Source organism: Schistocerca piceifrons, chromosome 10 (assembly GCF_021461385.2).
Source record: "Schistocerca piceifrons isolate TAMUIC-IGC-003096 chromosome 10, iqSchPice1.1, whole genome shotgun sequence".
Lineage (NCBI taxonomy): Eukaryota > Metazoa > Arthropoda > Insecta > Orthoptera > Acrididae > Schistocerca > Schistocerca piceifrons.
This window is the reverse complement of record NC_060147.1, coordinates 14,142,111-14,164,062: the sequence shown is the minus strand read 5'-3', so window position 1 is coordinate 14,164,062 and position 21,952 is coordinate 14,142,111. Positions and strand designations below refer to the sequence as shown.

The 21,952-nt window shown below is 40.6% G+C and overlaps 1 protein-coding gene across 1 annotated transcript in view; it reads left to right on the top strand.

Moving 5' to 3' along the window:
• The window catches only part of LOC124719088, a 327,538-nt gene that overhangs the window by 283,797 nt on the left and 21,789 nt on the right, over positions 1-21,952 (top strand). Inside the window, exon 6 of the mRNA XM_047244777.1 lies at positions 17,519-17,677. Coding sequence (XP_047100733.1) covers positions 17,519-17,677 — 159 coding nt within the window. The remainder of the gene's footprint in view (positions 1-17,518; positions 17,678-21,952) is intronic.

The following is a 21,952-nucleotide window of genomic DNA, read 5'->3' as shown; positions in this document are numbered from 1 at the left end:
TGGAAGCGTGTATTCGTCATCGCCACACTGGCGTATCACCCGACGTGATGGTATGGGGTGCCATTGGTTACACGTCTCGGTCACCTCTTGCTCGCATTGACGGCACATTGAACAGTGGACGTTACATTTCAGATGTGTTACGACCCGTGGCTCTACCCTTCATTCGATCCCTGCGAAACCCTACATTTCAGCAGGATAATGCATGACAGCATGTTGCAGATGCTGTACTGGCCTTTCTGGATACAGAAAATGTTCGACTGTTGCCCTGGCCAGCACATTCTCGAGATCTCTCACCAATTGGAAACGTCTGGCAATGGTACCTGAGCAACTGGCTCGTCACAATACGCCAGTCACTACTCTTGATGAACTGTGGTATCGTGTTGAAGCTGCATGGGCAGCTGTACCTGTACACGCCATCCAAACTCTGTTTGACTCAATGCCCAGGCGTATCAAGGCCGTTGTTACGGCCAGAGGTGGTTGTTCAGGGTACTGATTTCTCAGGATCTATGCACCCAAATTGCGTGAAAATGTCAGTTCTAGTACAATATACTTGTCCAATGAATACCTGTTTATCATCTGCATTTCTTCTTGGTGTAGAAATTTTAATGGTCAGTAGTGTAGTTCAGTAGATGACAATAGACGAGCTGATTTAGTATCTCACAACATTTCGTACATCTAGAAAAATGTATTTCTATTTCCTTTAACAGTGTACAGTAAATAAATATCAACAATACAGGTGAGACGAGTGACAGCTTTTCCTGCTGTCTGGCTTTTGGTTTTCCACTAATCAGACACATAACAAGGGAAGTATATGACACTGATCTCCTCTGCTCTCACATTACTTGAAAATAATGTGTAATTCACGTGATATCATGCAGGGATGCAAAGAACTTGGTGGCTTGGGATGGTATGGCGTACCTGGCGCCTGGATGTTGTTTGGTGGAAATGCTTTCTACCACTGTCTCCAGGCCAGGCGTTGGGGTACCCTCACACAATGACATTTCTCTGCAATCCTTACAGGAGGGAATTATGGACTTCTCCGCCCCCTTCGGGTTTCTTTCTGTTTACACGATTTATTGGTCAGTGCCCGTGCATTACATTTCCCGTCTATTTCCACCAAGGTATCTCGTGTTGGCAGGTTAGCACACAATGATGAATCACCATATACCATATGTAAGTTGTTCGACACTGCGATATCTGTGGAAACTTAAGGTATTTACTCTATGACTGTCCATCAGTGTGTTACACACAGCTCTCACAAGGGGACCTCCCCATCGCACCCCCCTCAGATGCAGTTATAAATTGGCACAGTGGATAGGCCTTGAAAAACTGAACACAGATCAATCGAGAAAACAGGAAGAAGTTGTGTGGAACTATGAAAAAAATAAGCGAAATATACAAACTGAGTAGTCCATGCGTAAGATAGGCAACATCAAGGATAATGTGAGCTCAAAAGCGCCGTGGTCCCGTGGTTAGCGTGAGCAGCTGCGGACAGAGAAGTCCTTGGTTCAAGTCTTCCCTCGAGTGAAATGCTTAATGTTTTTTATTTTCAGACAATTATTTTGCGAAGCTGCACAGGTACACAGAGCAGTATTGTTTACGTGATCGTGTGTCAATTATCAAAGTTCAGGCACTCACACATAATCAACTTCGCTCTCCAAAATTCCAGGACATGTTCAGATTTGCTTGGACATATGCATGATTTGACGGTCTACACACGGAAAAATTTGAAAACATTAAAAACACATGTTTTGACAGAGCACAGGGAAAACTGCGCGACTGTCAAACTGTTGCTTTCATTTGTTGCAGTTTATGTGACAAACTCTTATGTTTTCATCACTTTTTTGGGAGTGATTATCACATCCACAAGAAAACCTAAATCGGGCAAGGCAGAAGAATCCTTTTACCCATTTGCCAAGTGTACACGTTAGGTGGAGCGACAACATATTCCTGTCATGTGATGCACATGCCGTCACCAGTGTCGTATAGAATATATTGGACGTGTTTTCCTGTGGAGTAATCGGTTGACCTATGACCTTGCGATCAAATGTTTTCTGGGTCGGGTTGGGTTGTTTGGGGGAAGAGACCAAACTGCGAGGTCATTGGTCTCATCGGATTAGGGAAGGAGGGGGAAGGAAGTCGGCTGTGCCCATTGAAAGGAACCATCCCGGCATTTGCCTGGAACGATTTAGGAAAATCACGGAAAACCTAAATCAGGATGGCCGGATGCGGGATTGAACCATCGTCCTCCCGAATGCGAGTTCAGTGTCTAACCACTGCGCCATCTCGCTCGGTCCAAAAAGTTCTCTGTTCCCATTGGAGAGGCACGTCCTTTCGTCTGCTAATCGCACGGTTTTGTGGTGTGGTCGCAAAACACAGACACTAAACTTATTACAGTGAACAGAGACGTCAATGAACGAACGGACAGATCATAACTTTGCGAAAATAAAGAAATTAAACTTTTCACTCGAGGGAAGACTTGAACCAAGGATCTCTCCTTCCACAGCTGCTCACGCTAACCACGGGACCACGGCGCCCCCAAGCTTACATTCTCCTTGATGTTGCGTATCTTCCTCATGGACTACTCAGTTTGTATATTTTGCTTATTTTTTTCATAGTTCCACACAACTTCTTCCTGTTTTCTCGAGTGATCCGTGTTTAGTTTTTCAAGGCCTATCCACTGTGCCAACTTATAAGTAAATCTGAGGGGGGTGCGATGGGGAGGTTCCCTTGTCAGTGTTACTGTATTGAATTTCTGAGTGGCTAAGCCGTATTCCAACAGCAGACTGCTGCTAGAGTTAGAGGACATTTGACAGATCACGGAGGTAAGACTTGCGGTGGGTGTTGTGGACAGCTGCTGCTGGAGCCGCCATGGGGGCGGCCTGGCCCCGGAGGCACCCTCTGGAGGCACCCGCGTACCGTGGGCCTGCGCTTCCTCTACTCGCTGGTTGGTGTCGGTAAGGCTCTGCGGACCACCTGTGCACCGACCACAGCCAGCCAGCACACAGCGCCACGCCCGGCACCGCATGCTGCTGAGTAGCGCTTGTCCGGCGTCACCAGACTCTGATCCAGTGCCGAGTAGTGTGACAGTATCAGTTCTAACCTGAAGTATCCCAGAATTCCACGATTCCTCCCATGTGACTCTCTGACCCAGTGCTGAGTAGTAGGGCAACAGCTGTTCTAACCAAAAGTGTTCTGGGGTACTGGTAATGCGCAGCACATCTTGGAAGAACACTAGCAACACCTCTCCCCCGATCCTTGTGCAGCTGACAATTGGGTGTTATGGAATGGTCTGCCTCCTTCAATTTTCTTTCTACTTACAGTATTTGGTGGTCAGTGCCCAAGCATCAGTTTCCTAGTGCATTATTAGACAATAATGAAGAGAGTATTTCCAAAGTGACTTTTCTCCTAGAAAAGAAAATTTTAAGAAATATATTTTAAATAAGATACTTAATTTTCGTTCCTGAGGCCTAGTTTTTCGTACATGGCTCCAATTTTATTTTCTAATTGTAGACATATGAAAAGAGAAACCTTAAGTGCTAGGAAATGTGTAGGTAACAGACTTCAGGTTTTGAAGGTATGTCACTTTGCCACATAATCACTGACCGTTTGCGTATACTGCCATAAAAACATGTTTAGTTTTTATTTGTTAAATCAAAAAATCAACTACCATTTACACCATCTCCAGCACTATTTAAATTACAAGATTTACAAAAAATTCTTGTTAAGTTGGAAACATAAAAAAAGTGGTTAACTGTAAGCAAAGCATTAATAAATCATTATCTCCTGGGAACAGCATTCACTTGGACTGAAAAGAATACACTTTATTATATACTGACATAGTATGCCAATCAGATATATCTAATTCACTTAAAACCTGAATCACATAATCCAACTAGTCCTGCCTAAGGCTTCTGTTGAGAGCTCTATATCAGCTGCAAGGCAAGACCATTTTTGTCTTGTTTTAACATTGTAGCCTCATATATTACCAGTAAATCAGAATAACATCCTTTGCAAGAGTCTGACTCCCAGCTCACACCCATCATTCTCAATTGTCAATTGTTTGTATTTTCTGTACAGAAATGTGTCAGCATGGATGTAGATACAGAAAGAAAATTTCTGATACCATTTAGCTGGCCGCTGTGGCCGAGCTGTTCTAGGCACTTCAGTCCGGCACTGCGCGACCTCTATAGTCGCAGATTCGAATCCTGCGTTGGGCATGGATGTGTGTGATGCCCTTAGGTTAGTTAGGTTTAAGTAGTTTTAAGTTCTAGGGAATGATGACCTCAGATGTTAAGTCCCATAGTACTCAGAGCCATTTGAACCACTTTTTCTGATACCATTTCCAATAGATTAAATGCTACACTGAAAAGAAAAAAGCAGTTAGCATGGTGGGAAAATGTGTTGACAGTGTTATGGAGCTACATACTGAATACTGGTCTGATTGTGAGATGGAATACATCAGTTTGAAAAGAAGCTCTTGGGACTGGGTGTTGTGTTGTCCTAATCATCATCATTTCATCCCCATCGACGCGCAAGTCACCGAAGTGGCGTCAAATCGAAAGACTTGCACCTGGCGAACAGTCTACCCGACGGGAGGCCCTCGTCACACGACATTTCATTATTCTAAAAAAAAAAATTTGAAGTTTAGATTTCTGAGCACTCTCTTAAGTACAAAACATTTTTGGTTTATTAAGTAGTTTACCAGTGGCCAATGAGTAGTATAACAGGAATGTAACTGTAAAGCTGCTGGTTCAAATCTTGCTGGTAGCAAATGGAAATGTTTTTTTCTGAATCATAATTTTTCAATAAAAACAGAACCATTTTGTTTTTAAGTACTATATTCACACAGAGATGTTAGAGTTCACAGTAAATTAAAACTTGGTAAAAAGTCCAAAACATCAAGTAGAAAATAAAATACTTCTTATTCTATAGATTGAGCAGTATTATTTTTGAGGATAACTTTGTTTACTTAATAAAAAGGCATTTTGCATGTCTGTATCAAATTTTACTCATAATTTATTTGCAACAACCAGTAATTAAGAAAAATACATTGTTTTTTATTAAAAATTATGAACATTTTTTTGTTAATCAACATTGAGAGTTGCTAATAAGTAAGGAATTTAAATGATGGTAAAAAAAGGTTGATACTAGGGAGATTCAGACCAGCGATTCAGACTACACACTCAGGTACCATGGATGCGTCAGTAATCTCCAAATGTTTTGTGCTTAACAGTGCAATGTAATCTGATGTTCAAAGGAGTCTTTTTGTGAATTGCATTGTATTGGCTTAGAAAACTGATACCCAAGCAATGACCTTTAAATAATAGAAGTGTGAAGAAAATCGAAGGATGTCAGCAAACCGTAAGGGGCCATATCCAGTCCCCAACCACCACAGTTTAAACAAGCCAGTCCTGCTCATCCTCTCTAACCTGAGACCTAAGCAATTTACCTTCCCCTTAGAAGGATACATGCTGTGAACTGGAACCCCTTCATAAGTTATTACAGTTAGCAATACTTTGGATCAGACTCAGTACCTTAAAACTGCTGCACCATAATACACTCAAGCAGACCATACCTGCATGTGCACAATTTAAAAAACTAAAACTCTGTCATGAAGTTCACACAAAATTATGCATTTTAGAAACTGCAACACAATGAATAAATCATCATGAGAGAGAGGATACAAATGTCTAGTATATGCATAAATAAGTTATTTGAATTTTGCAACTGAACTGCTAAACTGTAACGAATGTCATTTGAAACTATTTACATGTGAAAACTCTACATCATGAGACTGATTGAAGGACTGTGTAGTCTGTTTTTAGCCACTGGCACAAAGCAACATCAACCCAAGGCCGCAGCTAATCATTGCTCAATACCATACCTTGGTAGATCGTTCAACCAGTCTCAAATCCATCACAGACCATATTTGTTGTTTTAGTGATGTGTCTGAGAAACTAATATGTTGAGAAATAAATATTTATTTTCTGTTCTGTTAAGCATGGGAATGGATTTAACATTTATACACTTCTTTTAGTTAGTGAGACGACCAATATTGCTAAACAATTTGTCATTATTTATTTTACACAATAAAAAAATGAGGAAACATAAGGTAGCAAAGATGGCAATGCATCTTCTCGAAAGCAGATTGATCAAATGATTCTGATACATTGTTCTTGACAGTGTAGTTTCCCGTTGATACAAAAACATCAACTCAAACCACAAAACAGAATAAATGAGTGACTAAGAAATATTGTCTATGACATTATGGGACAAACTGCTACATATTAGTATAGGAAATAAATTTCCTGTGTGTTCATATGCCCATGATCATTGTGAATATCTTGTGAATGACACCATATAGGTAGCTTAATATGCCTTTGCTTATAATGTCGGTTTGTATACTGTCATTATCAGATCAAAGCTTAGAACTTGTCAAACAATGTTTAGTGTCAATGTCAATTAAGACCCATATGTAATTGGCACCCTAATTTTGCCTGAGAATTTATTTAAGTTATTCAGAAGAATTAAGTACAACACTATAAAGTGAAACAGTGTATCATCTGAAGATGTATTTCAAACAGCCTGTCTTTTTGTAGGTCTGGATGTCTTTCAGAACACCCATGGTATTTTTGGTTGTGCATCATGTGCTTAACAGACATTTGTATTTTATGTGATGTTCTTTTCTGATGATGAGTCAGTGTGTTGTAGTTTCCATTTCTATAAAATTTGTAAAAGGCCTATCGGTAAAAAAACAAAAAAAAACAGAAATAATTGTTACCATGCCTATAAACATTCAATAAACATATTTGCACATGCTTTAAAGCCACTGCAGTTCATTCATATCTTTAAAAAAACACCATCACATACTGACAAGGCCCTAATTCTTTCCCTATTCAATTTTAAAAGGTTAGTTAATCATATACTGGTTATAGAATTGAGTACATATAGAAGAGGCATTGAACAATGATGGATTCTCGGTTTAAGTTACAGTTAAATGATTATAGCAATATTTTGTTGGAAGTAACTAATTTGAAAGAATGAAACAGGTTTGCCTAAGACAGTGAATACTGGGACAGTAGTTGAACGGAATTGATCAAAATAGGCAGGCATAAACACATCTTTATTAGAAGAAAATGTGTGATAGGCGAAGGTCAGTGATGGCAATATAAATTCATGAGTGTTCACAAGAAGAAGTGTACAGGGTTAAGGGTAATAAAGAACTATTTTTGAATTGAGACAGTCAGAGTGCTGGAAAATGTCTGTAGCACAGGAATTTGTCACAGTGTGTACTTATAAGTTACTGGATCTTATAGCCATTTTAATAAGGGAAATGGTCAACTCTATATATGAATTGTTCAGTTATCTGTTAGAAAAAAAGAAATGCCATTCTTCTCACAACAATGAAAGGAAGTTTAACATTTTTCTTTAATATGTGCGAACACCAAGTTACCTTGTGTAACTTTCACAATCATGATATAAAGTATATAGAAGAGGTACTCAAGTAATAATTGCAAAAAACAATTTACTGTTCTTCAAACAATGTTATAAAGCATTTATAATCTCCATTATTATAATTTTCTTCCAATTTTTGTGTGCAAACAGTAAGAAAACACGTAAGTTCTTTCTCTTGGAATTCCTTTATGTATTAGCTGATCAGTAATACAGCAAGTGAGTAAACACAACAGAAATTATTAAAGGGTACTACAATGTGAGAATGTCCTCAACAAAATGTAAAACAATTTTGTTGGGTTCTTTTTTGCATTGTACATTTTATTCCAATGTGTCATATAAGAATATTATTATTGAAGTAAATATGCTCACCCTACGCACTTGCTGCTCTGATGGAATAAAATGCATACTAAATTCATCACTAATAAGAATGAAAAAATATATCCTAGAAAACCAGCTAATTAATTTTATGCTCTCTGTTATCACTTGAATTATATCATACTGTGATTAAAAATCAATTTTAAATTCGTTCACTTATTTCACAATCATCGAATAGTCCTATACATGTCTGATCACATTTTTTGCTTGTATGTGTCAGTCAGTAAGGCATATTATTTTGAAATATTTACATATTTCATCCAGTTGTGTACTTAAAAGTAATGGCATTAGTTGTGAACAGAATATCAAGTAGTAGTTCTACAAAGGAAGTATATCTTTCAAATTTGAAAATAATAATAATAATAATAAGAAGAAGAAGAAGAAGACTACTAGTATTTTTGATAACATTTTGTTTATAATAATAAATACAGTAATTTTTATAGTAATGGAAAATACCTGAAACATCAATGTTTTATGCATAATAAAACACATTATGAGATATAGTAGTTACCAGAGATATTTCTGGTACACTTTGTATTTCATGAGAATATTATGTTACTAAGAATGAATTCACTTCGTTTTAGCCGAGCACTGCAATGTTGATTATATGTGACCAGTCAAAATTTGGTGGCAAAATGGACTTAAACCCAAATACCTGTCTGACTAGCACACAGTTTTAACTTATCATGTAACGGATGGGTACAATATTAATATGCAGCTACTCATGGAGTTTCAATGTGGGTTGTAATTATCATATGACAGCAAGACTTGGAAGATATGCCAATGCGCTGATGCGGAACCGATTTATGTTGCCAGCATATTTTGTATTTGAGATGTCAATTACACGTGTTTCTCAAGTGTTGCCTGAGCCTACACTGTTTAGATTAGATTAGATTTACTTTCATTCCAATTGATTTGTAGTGAGGAGGTCCTCCAGGATGTGGAACATGTTAGAAAAACAACAATACATGACAAATATTTACAACTAAAACAAATAAGCTAATGTACCATTCCACAGGTCCCAAGTGGAATGATCGTCATTTTTAAATGAACACTAAGAGTCATTTTACAAATACTAATGCACTGAATTTAAAATAATTGTCTTGTCGTTCAGCATAGTTCGTTTAATATTGTATCACGTTTGTGATAATCTTTACTTTTGATCTCAAAATGTGGCTTAGGTTTTTATTGTTCAATTAAAACAGTCATGTCTTCACTGCTCCAGGTTCCCAGAATTCAAACTCCTTTCTCTTCGGAATCACTTTGTTTGCACATCGCAAGGCAGCTGTGAAACGCGCAGCTGCAGATGCTTTCACTGTTCGAAGCCACACGTGAGCGGGAACGCTTCGTCTTCTGCCAGCATTCATGTCACGTCGTATGTGCTCTCTCACATGTGTAATGGGCAGTCAAATGAAAACAAGACATATACAAAAAAGTAAGAAAACGGTTTATTATTTCAAAAGCTATACCTGTTAATACATGTATCCCACGGTGAGACAAGGTGGTCAGTGCCCTCATGGAAAATGACTGCATCTGCCTACGGAATCGTGGTTGTACCCGAGCATGCACCTTTTTGACCGAAACAAATTGACAGTTACGAATGTCTCTCTTCAGGGCTCCAAAAATGTGGAAATCATATGGGGAGAGATCGAGACTGTACGGAGGGTGTGTAAGGACTTCCCAGCGAAACTTCTGCAGCGTAGTTCAAACTAGTGCTGTTTCTTAAATGTCGATATATCGATATTTCCCATAAACATATCGATATATGGCGGCAACGTTATCCCGTAAGCGTATCGATATCGAAATGGCAATATCGAGTGTCGATATTTTTATTTCATATTATATTATTTTCGCAATTTTCGACAAATATTTGAAGATGTTCTTTTGAAATTGAATTTTACTTTCACTACTTTTTGAGCTTCCAGTCTTTCTGTTTGACTGTGGGAAGCACATTTAGGTGTGAAGAAATAACACACCGATTGCGTTAAAAAAACTATTTTTGAAGCAAGTAGTGTGGTATTTCTTCATATCGGCAATGTTCAAAAATAGTTGCTGAAAATGATGAACAAAAAATGTAGATGTCAAGATTCGCCTTTGTGGTGGACGGAGACTGTGTTAGGGCGTGTGATGGCGTTATCGGTGCTCGGCGCTAGCAACGTTTGTCACCACACTGAAACTGCTGGCTGGCTGGTGGTGGCAAAAATGAAAAAAAAAAAACAAAAAAAAAACAGGGAAGTTGACATGAAGTGTTCCAGACAAATCCGATATGTGAAGAAACCGAACTACGGAACCATCGGTCACCTTTTATTATTATTATTATTATTATTTATTTACGTGCAGTTACCATTGCCAGCAAAGTCTTTATCATCAAGCGTGAACATGCATCTTTTTCCTTTCAATCATTACTCTAAGAGAGATAAACAGGCTGCTAGTTGTTTGGCGTACAGAATACCTAATAATAAATCAATACTTAAATATACAGCTCTAAAACCGGCGGTATATTTACAAAGCGCAGCTGATATTTATTTTTCGCCGGTATGTCGATATTTTTGTCACCGATATAACTATAACTTTTCCGATATGTCCAAGGCCCGTAATGACGTTTTTTGAAAATATCTATATCGGAAACCCGATATTTTTTAAAAATGTCAATACCCTAGTCCAAACGATAGGCATACGAGCTCCGGGAAAGACATGACAACCTTCTACTTTGACTGCAAGGGTCCTCTGCCGGTTGACTTTCTGATACACGGGGCCACAGTTAATGCACAGCCGACATGGACACTTCGCAAAAACTGAGATCCATCATCATATCCAAACACGCGGAACTGTTGAGGACGGTATCATTCTGTTGCAGCATAACGCCCGAACACGTGTTGCCGAGGTTCCTTGGACGGCACTACAGAAGTGCTTCGGACAAAGGAAGTTCATCTATAACGAAACACAATTATTGCATTGGAATTACTGTTTCGTAGTATAGATGACTTTCATATTATTTAGTAAGAGTAGATGCGTTAAGTTTGCAGATAAGTAGTAATTATCTTGCGAAGTCGGTCACAGTGTCTAGGTTGGGTCCTTTGTTCATATACAATCTATTAAAGAAGTTTGTCTAGGTTTCTTTTAAAATGGCAAGTCGATGGAATATTGTCGTTTTTAAACGTTTTCTTCTATATTTGCCTGTTCTTGAGGGATATGTAACAACAACACGTTCCGAATATTCAATATATCGTGCAACTTGCCTGTGCTAGAAGGAAGAAGAACATAGTCAAACTGACAGTAACATGTACCAACTACTAAACCCACTCTTACGCTGTCTTATCCAAGTCTGGACCTATCTGACGCTACTGTGATACACATGTCATCAAAAATACATTATATATGATGTGTCCAGGTTCCTGAACAGGATATAGTCCAAAATGATATTAGCATGACTGTCTTAATTGAAACTGTTTTTCAGATTTAATTTATATATTGTCTTCTGAAAATAATTATTTGAGTAAAGATTTATAGGCCTAATGGTCAATAGTAGAAGGTTACAATTTTTGACTATATGAAAAATAGTACTGTAGCTTCTTGTTGTTTTATAAGATCAATTTCATTATTGATCTCATAATAAGAAAAATAATAATGAAGATAGAAATATTCTTTTCATGAAAACTGAAGCATAGCAGTATTTTGTTTACTGAAAATTTGTTACTAGATCATTTAAGTTGACAATGGTGATCACTAATCTTCATGCTACAAGATCGATATTATGAAATGGATCGACACGAATAATGAAAATATATTAACAGAAAAATAGTTTTTTGGCAATCAGATATGATCAAAGATATCTACAGATGAGAAATATATAAATTAAGTAAGAAAATTAATCGAAGTCTGACCAAAGTTTCTAGGGAATCGAAAATTTTCGTTAAAATACGAAAGTTCCGAAGAGGCTAGGTTTATTACAGTAGGCAACTCCAAACATTTTTCCATGAAGGCATAGATTGTTGTGTCTCACTGTGAGATAATTGTGTTAGCAGTTACGATGATTAATTTTGAAATAATAAAGAGTTTACATACTTTTCTTCTTTCTGTTTGATTTTCACTTCACTGCCTCTTACACAGTGTGATGCAAAAGTAACTATACACACTTCGTGGGAGGAATGTGAGTAATATGTGGATCAAAATAAGAGTTAAGTGTTGAATGAAGTTTTGCCTGCAGCTGCCTATTTCCGATTTGTGCTGTGTAATGTCATTTGTGGAAGGCATCATGGAAAATCAGTGAGAAAACTAGATCGCAATGGTACATTATTAAAATGACCTGTTTCAGCCTATACTTAGGCTATCTCCAGACAGCTCCATTTGCTGAAGTTGAGGATGCATACAACAGACTGAGGTCAAGCTGAAGTTGACGATGTGTACAACATCCAGTTGACGGAGACCAAACTGAAGTTGATGATGCGTACAAGAGCCAGTGGACTGAGACCAAGCTGAAGTTGACGATGCATACAACAGCCAGTTGACTGAGACCAAACTGAAGTTGACGATGCATACAAGAGCCAGTTGACTGAGGTCAAGCTGAAGTTGACGATGCGTACAACAGCCAGTGGACTGAGACCAAGCTGAAGTTGACGATGCATACAACAGCCAGTTGACTGAGACCAAACTGAAGTTGACGATGCATACAACAGCCAGTTGGCTGAGGTCAAGCTGAAGTTGACGATGCGTACAACAGCCAGTGGACTGAGACCAAGCTGAAGTTGACAATGCATACAACAGCCAGTTGACTGAGACCAAACTGAAGTTAATGATGCGTACAAGAGCCAGTGGACTGAGACCAAGCTGAAGTTGATGATGCATACAACATCCAGTGGACTGAGACCAAGCTGAAGTTGACGATGCATACAACAGCCAGTTGACTGAGACCAAACTGAAGTTGATGATGCATACAAGAGCTAGTTGACTGAGACCAAACTGAAGTTGATGATGCATACAAGAGCCAGTTGACTGAGGTCAAGCTGAAGTTCACGATGCATACAAGAGCCAGTGGACTGAGACCAAGCTGAAGTTGACGATGCATACAACAGCCAGTTGACTGAGACCAAACTGAAGTTGACGATGCATACAAGAGCCAGTTGACTGAGGTCAAGCTGAAGTTGACGATGCGTACAACAGCCAGTGGACTGAGGCCAAGCTGAAGTTGACGATGCATACAACAGCCAGTTGGCTGAGACCAAACTGAAGTTGACGATGCATACAAGAGCCAGTTGACTGAGGTCAAGCTGAAGTTGACGATGCATACAACAGCCAGTGGACTGAGACCAAGCTGAAGTTGACAATGCATACAACAGCCAGTTGACTGAGACCAAACTGAAGTTGACGATGCATACAAGAGCCAGTTGACTGAGGTCAAGCTGTTGACGATGCGTACAACAGCCAGTGGACTGAGACCAAGCTGAAGTTGACGATGCATATAACAGCCAGTTGACTGAGACCAAACTGAAGTTGATGATGCGTACAAGAGCCAGTTGACTGAGACCAAGCTGAAGTTGATGATGCGTACAACAGCCAGTGCACTGAGACCAAGCTGAAGTTGACGATGCATACAGCAGCCAGTTGACTGAGACCAAACTGAAGTTGACGATGCATACAAGAGCCAGTTGACTGAGGTCAAGCTGAAGTTGACGATGCGTACAACAGCCAGTGGACTGAGACCAAGCTGAAGTTGACGATGCATACAACAACCAGTTGACTGAGACCAAACTGAAGTTGACGATGCATACAAGAGCCAGTTGACTGAGATCAAACTGAAGTTGACGATGCATTCAACAGCCAGTGGACTGAGACCAAACTGAAGTTAATGATGCATACAAGAGCCAGTGGACTGAGACCAAGCTGAAGTTGATGATGCGTACAACATCCAGTGGTCTGAGACCAAGCTGAAGTTGACGATGCATACAACAGCCAGTTGACTGAGACCAAACTGAAGTTGACGATGCATACAAGAGCCAGTTGACTGCGGTCAAGCTGTTGACGATGCGTACAACAGCCAGTGGACTGAGACCAAGCTGAAGTTGACGATGCATATAACAGCCAGTTGACTGAGACCAAACTGAAGTTGATGATGCGTACAAGAGCCAGTTGACTGAGACCAAGCTGAAGTTGATGATGCGTACAACAGCCAGTGGACTGAGACCAAGCTGAAGTTGACGATGCATACAACAGCCAGTTGACTGATACCAAACTGAAGTTGATGATGCATACAAGAGCCAGTTGACTGAGTTCAAGCTGAAGTTGACGATGCGTACGACATCCAGTGGACTGACCAAGCTGAAGTTGACGATGCGTACAACAGCCATTGGACTGATGTCAAGCTGAAGTTGTTGATGCATACAACATCAGCTGATGGTGCTCTCTGGAGATCGTGTAAGTATAGGCTGAAACAGGTCATTGTAATAAAGTACCATCGCTACCTGGGCTCTGTTTTCACTGGTTTTATATCGATTACAAGATCACTGCTTCCTAAAATGTTACCAAAAATTCTGAGTTACATCATAGCCCAGTACAGTCTTTTGGTGTGTCATGTCTGCCCGCATATCGACTGATGTTGCTTTGTCGACGATGCCCCTGCACACTTCAGTTGGGAGACAAGAGGGACGTCAAAATCGCTTATTCCTATAAGTGAACAGGTCGAATAGGCCCAGTTTCTTGGCCTGCCAGATCTCTGGATCTTAATCCCCTGGACTTCTACTTTTGGGGCCATCTCAGGGACTCGTGTATGGTGTTGCAATTGAGAACGTAGTACAGCTACAGCAGCAAACTGAAAATGGCTCTGCAGCTGTGGAGAATGAGACGAACAGAGCCTGTGACATTCCGAGAGTGGTTAGGAGATGAGCACGTCACTGTCCTCATCTTCACAGACATCATCTTGAACATGTGCTGGGGTAAACAAACAGTAACGAGGTGAGTTGAATTTCGGTTTGCGTCATGTTGTTACTTTCTGAGAAGAATTGATGTGTTACACTTGTGATCTCTACCCTGTTGCATAACCCTGAAATAAAAGCAATTCCAGACAAAATTTTGTTTAATGTTTGACTCATATTTTGATGCATACATTAGACCAGGGGTTGCCAACGTGGGGGTAATTACCCCCTGAGGGGTAAAATGAAATTTTCTGAGGGGTAAAATACTTAACTATTCGATTCTGTTTCCATCACGAAAAGATCATAACTGTCACAATTCTCGAACTGTCAACACAACTGGCACGGCTAAGAGTATCCTTTTTTTCAATTCGTTGCATCGGAGATTACAGGTTCTTCGCATAGTCTATCCACTACACACACAAGTTGTGATTTGTTCTGTGCATCGCTGATGACGAAAGTGAGACATATATGTAACGAATGCTAAATATCTCCAGAAGATGTCTTCTCCAAGGCTTAGATAGTGCCTTGCAGTAGTCCAGAAATAGCTTCATTACTCACTTCGAAATAGATAAATGAATTATTTGTAGTCACAAAACAGCAGGGACAACATAAGAGCTACTATAGTACTGTACACAGTATTATTATTACTATTACTATTTTTTGTAAACCTTCGTCTCCAGTTTTGTAAAAGCCTCGTCGCTACTGCTGGCCATAGGTTGTGTTCCAAAAATGAGCAGCATAGGGACAGAAGTGATGACACTTTCTGCAGGACCTGACCATCAGTTTGCAGGACAATGCTCAGGCACGTACAGTGCAAGTTGTTACTGATTTGTTTGACTGCTAAGTGCTATACCACCTACTCCACTCCCCTGACTTACGCCCTCGTGAGTTCAACTCGATTTCTAAACTGAGGGAGACACTTCACAGCATTCGCTTCAGAACTGCTACAAATTCGTCGGGCTACAGACCGCGCCGCTTGAACTGTCAACACAACTGGCATGGCTAAGAGTACCCTACGACTTCCACATCGTTGGCCACGGGTTATACCCAATGCTGGTGACTACTCTGAAGGTCAGTAAAACTCTGAAACAGGTATCTATTTTGTATGGGCTGTAAGTAAATAGCTGCCACTGTAAAGTTCCAACCCTGGTAGATTTGCCTTAAGCCGTCGGCACACGGACCGTGCATCCGAACGTTGAGCGTTGAGCGTGCCGAGTTTCTGACGTCATAGCGTGGAACAGCACGTTCGGGAGTCTTTCCGAACGTGCAGAGCAGTATCTGGCATGTCAGATATGCTGAGCGTGCGTCTGAGCGTTGACCAATGAGATGGCACAACGCCACCTACGTCTCCCTTCAGTACAGAGTTGTGAGGCGCCATATTGGCGTTTATTCCAAGCCTATATGTATATATGCCGTTTCTGAGCACCAGCAAATTGAGAATCACTCGAAAACCCGTTTTTAACTGGGTGATTCGTTCCAATAAAATAATGAGAAACATCATATTCGTAGCAGAAGAATTATTGTAACTTGCGTATTATGAGAGTAGGCTATTTGAAGGCAGCGACACACTGAATATCCACCCAAAACGTATTCTCCTTGGTACAATTTGTTATAATTAAATTTCAATTAGTAACATGTCTACGATTAAGATTTTCGGCAAGGCGTAACATAATATGATTAGATGCAATGGGTGTGATGTTGGTTTAGCGTAATGAGTAGCGTCACTATCTTCTGACGAGATGTTTGTTGGGGTAGTGGTTCACGTCTAGGCCCATACAAATATTTTTCCTTACATTCACGTTTTTATTAGGTTCTGATACTTTATTATTAGTTTAATATAAGTATATGCTATAATGTTTGATGTTATGTGAATATAAGTACACCTTTTTTTGAGGGGTGACTTTGTGCAATTGGCTTAATCTACAGGACAGCTTGCGCCACTTGTGTAAAGATATTTTGCTCCTTTTTGTTTTACACTTCGTAATTCACGTGTTGCAAAGATTCTGCTACTGGGTAGGAACAGTGATCAAGTAAGACTGACCTTGGGGTTTTACTAAATTGTGGGAATGATGCAATAATGTTTATCTTATGCGGAGAAGTATTCCAAATTTGTAATGCACTGTTTGTAATGGAACTTTTAGAAGCCTGTGTCCTTATTGACTGGACATGGTACTTTCCTTTTCGTGGACGATGGAGGAAATGTGCGTTTTAATAGAGCCAGCGTGGGAATTTTACGCGCACCCGTTGAGTAAACAGTGTGCTTTACGAACAAGAAACATCTCTCAACTGCCGCTGGAGTGCGTTGCGATCACGTATACCACGTTGGGGCCCACGTACCGTATGCACGAGTCGCATCGTTCCTGAGCATTCAGCAGCACGTTGAACTTGGCACGATCAGCGTTAACGTTCGACAGCACGGTCCGTGTGCCGACGGTTTTAGAGTCCGTGCCACAACAGGGTGAGTTAGCGAGTTGACACAGCCTCCACATGTCTGTGAACTCGTGTCGAAGCAAATGTGTAAATGTTCACAACACGGCAATGCCTGCATCTCAAAGCTCTATGTTTCAGCAGTGTGTTAGGGCACATTCTGACAGTTTTGGTCCGACTACCGACATTCGTGTGACGGAAGACGACTTGTCATGCCTGTGCACACGGCACACAGTCTGTGGCCTGGCTCACGGGTCGCTTCCTGATGGGTCTGGTGAGCGCAGCCGAGCGTCGGCTGCTCGCAGACACGCCCCACCACCCTTCTGATACCTGACTGCCTGTGCCTGCAGGGCTGGACGGATAACTCGACGCTGAGGACGGCAGAGAACCAGCGCTACCGCCGCTACAACGGCCACAACAACCAGCTCAACAGCAGCATCAGCTTCACCAGCAGGAACAACAGTAACAGCAGCAACAACTGTCTCACCTACAATGGCCACAAGGAAGAGGTCTGTATCCAGACACACACACATTCAGGTTACTCGTGGCACGAAACTTGCATCTAGCATTGTGTGGTTTATCCAAAAGGGTCAAAACCGTAACATTCCCATTTTTTTTTCCGTAACTCATTCCGCAAGTCTGAGAACCCCAAGAATAAAATTTGACGCAGTTTAAATAAGTCTTGCCCGCCCGGTTGGCCGTGCAGCCTAACGCACGGCTTTCCGGAGTGGGAAGGAGCGCGTGGTCCCCAGCACGAATCAGCCTGGCGGACTTGTGTCGAGGTCCGGTGAACCGGCCAGTCTGTGGATGGTTTTTAGGCGGTTTTCCATCTACCTCGGCAAATGCAGGCTTGTTCCCCTTATTCCGCCTCAGTGACACTATGTCGACGATTGCTGCGCAAACAAGTTCTCCACGCCACCATTACTCTACCACGCAAACATAGGGGTTACACTCGTCGTTCCCTGGGGGGGCCCACCGGGGGCCGAACCGCACAATAACCCTGGGTTCGGTGTTGGGCGGCGGAGGGGTGAAGTGGGCTGCGGTAGTCGTCATGGGGTTGTGGACCACTGCGGCTGCGGTGGGGACGGAGCCTCTCCGTCGTTTCTAGGCCCCCGGTTAACATACAATACAATACAATACAAATAAGTCTTACTGTCTCTCAAAGTGTTGACACACTGAGGTGACAAAAGTCATGGGACAGACACAGATGGCGGTGGTATCGCGTACACAACGAATAAAAGGGCAGTGCATGGCGAAGCTGTCAGTTGCACTCAGGTGATCCCCGTGAAAACGTTTCCGACGTGATTATTTTATTTATTTATTTATTTAACCTGATCAGATTAGGGCGATCAGGCCCTCTCTTACATCGGACCAGTGTTCCACACATGCAGCATTTCACACATCAGAGTTACATCAAGACAATAGTTTAAATGAGAAAATTAGATTACTCTAGTGACAATATGATTAAAGAGTAATGACTAAGACCTAATAACGTAACTGCTGGCAGTAATTTTACAACAGGTGAAAACTGTATTTATACGAAAATAGTGTGCATTTCTTTTAGAGTCACCCTCATATAGTATTAATATAGATAGGGCTACTGCCTTTTTCATTTAACAATCTTAAATGACACTTTCATGTAATTAAATCCACTGTTTTCTGTGAGCTGGGAAATGAAGCCGGAAAATATTTGCTAAAAATATTAATATTCACGTACCAGTAACGTTAGGTTACTACTGAACATTAAAAATCTGTTGCATGCCTGGGCATCGGTTTCCTAAACCCTGTATGATGCAATTCTCAAAAATTCATCTTTGTTCATTAGCAGATATCCGAGTAGTCCTAAGCATAAATCATTTCCAGATATGAAAAATATTGATGGTAGATGAATATATAGCGTATAAGTTATGAATTCCAAGGTCCTTGATTAAAACCTCCCTGGTACCATTCTCTTTTATTTATTTGTAAATTCGATATTTATTATCAGTTAAAAATATTAACTGACCAATATTGTATCACGATTCCTCCTTTTTTCAGTTTTTCGTCGTTTCTAAGTTGCTTATATATATATATATATATATATATATATATATATATATATATATATATATATTGCGTCTAACGCAACTAAATGGAAGGCTGTTTGTTTTGTGCCATATCCGTATTGCTTCTTTTTATTTGTTAACATCTTCAGTGGTCTGTAATACATTTTAGTTTTATGTATACGATAAGTCATATATATTGATTGCAAATATGTTAATATATTACAGTTTTTTGGTATTGTCTTATTTTTAGCTAAGATACCACTTTTTGGAGCAAAAGTTTCCTTAGATTAATTTACTCTTTGACTGTACTTACAATTTTATAAGTCAGTCTGTGTCATCCTTGAGACATGACAGCATAAACAAAACACAAACTCAAACCACACTGTGACGGTTGCCAACAAAATTCGTTCAGTAGAAGAGATGTGTTTCACAGTAGAGAAGATGAACAAGAGCTCATACTACACATTTTTGTCTTGTTTTGACCCTTGCTATCTCCTCTGAAAATTTGTCAGTAGAGTTCTTGCCCACCCTGTATATCAAGTTTTACACTGGATGACCGCCACTTTAAAAACATAAACCTCTAGGCAACATTTTGGAACTACAAACTAAGTTGGAGATAATGGGTCGTACAAATAAAACTCAGAATCTGCTTCATTTTCGGAATTTCGGAGAACATTCTCAAATTCGCATCAGTGAAGCGAGTCAGAGAAGATTCTTCATCCGAGAATGTTCTCAGGTTGAGTATAAGGGTGGGGAAGTTGCTCAATGCGAAGAACGTTCTCCGATTTCGTATGGGCAAAACTAGAAGCGTTTCTCGAAAACGGAGAACATTCTCTGTTTTTTAACTGAGCTCTGTAACACTGAGTAAGTTCTGTTGACGTTAAGTTTTACTAAGTTTTTTTAGTAAAAATGACGATTTATAGAAAAAAGATATACATAGCCCGAAGAAACATTGAAGAGAAAAACTGTAGAATTTTATACACGTTTAAAAATAAAAGCAGTATGGATGGCGGATTTCATTCCTGACAATTATGAAAGAAGGGGGTGGGGCATCTTTCACACAAAGCGAAAATGAATACATTTTTGTGCTGTGTAACAGACCCAGGTTTTCAGACTGGAGCAGCAGAAGACTGAAGTACACAACTGTGTCACTGACACTTTCAGCTGTTCTTGATCACAGCATAAATCTTACATTTTTTTATGTTCGAAACAAGTAGGCGGATCAGAAAAAAAATAGTTAGCGCTTTACTGCAAACCTGGCGACGTGTTTCTCGTAACGAAACCGATCGGGCGACCTTGTAAGTACTTGACGCGCGAAGAGACTGTTACGCGCCATATTTGGCGAAAGTTATTTCGAGTTAGAAAATTCTGATAATTCCTGTTAGGAGTAGATAAAAATGTGATGCATTTGATGTATTCTTAAGATTCCGTTCGCGTAATGTACTCACCTAACTATAATAACAAAAATATTCCCGCATGTCGAAAATTCGATAGAATCGTCAGAAAATGCATTTTCGAAAAGTGTTCGTAATCGCCGTAATAATTTTTGCTACACATGAAACTAAAATCGAAACGTAGGGCAACTCTCCCAGAATACATTGATGCCAGTTCTATACTGGTACGCAGAATGGTTTGCCTGTTTGAGCACCGAGCAAGGTGGCGCAGTGGTTAGCACACTGGACTCGCATTCGGGTGGACGACGGTTCAGTCCCGTCTCCGGCCATCCTGATTTAGGTTTTCCGTGATTTCCCTAAATCGTTTCAGGCAAATGCCGGGATGGTTCCTTTGAAAGAGCACGGCCGATTTCCTTCCCCATCCTTCCCTAACCCGAGCTTGCGCTCCGTCTCTAATGACCTCGTTGTCGACGGGACGTTAAACACTGACTACCACCACCACCGCCACCTGTCTGAGCAAGTCGAATGAAAGGTAAGATTACGCTTTCTGTTCTGTGCCGGATTCGGCGGACGACACAAACCAAGAACCTCCTCAAGAAGGCGGGGACATAGTGGGGAAGAAGTCCCTCATCAGAGAAAACGCTTCAAATCTTTTATTCATACGAAACTGAAAACTTTCTCTGAGAACGTTCTTTTGGTGTGAAAATGTTCTCTTTTTTATTCATACGACCTGATGTCAGTTCAGAAACAAGTTCTTAGTTACGTAAATTGAAGCTTGAAGGGAGGGGGGAGGGGGAGAAAGGAAACTAAAGGGAAGGAAGTATTGATGTCAGCTGCATTGAGATTTTATGCGGAACCAGCGGCGATGAGTGAAAATGTATGCCAGACTGACATTCGAACCCAGGATCTCCTGCTGACAGGGCAGCCACCCTCATTCCCACAGAGCGCCACCTGTCTGCAGACCCGCCCACGTCATCCGTGCTCAGGTTCCTGCAGGTGGTCCAATGTAGCTGCTCATCCACACTGAAGGTGTGGCGAATCAGTTATATGAATGTGTGGTGTCCGAAAGAACACATGCTGTGCATTTGTATGAGCTCTTAGTTACACCACTGGCCATTAAAATTGCTACACCACGAATATCACGTGCTACTGACGCGAAATTTAACCGACAGGAAGAAGATGCTGTGATATGCAAATTATTAGCTTTTCAGAGCATTCACACAAGGTTGCCGCCGGTGGTGACACCTACAACGTGCTGATATGAGGAAAGTTTCCAACCGATTTCTCATACACAAACAGTAGTTGACCGGCGTTGCCTGGTGAAACGTCGTTGTGATGCCTCGTG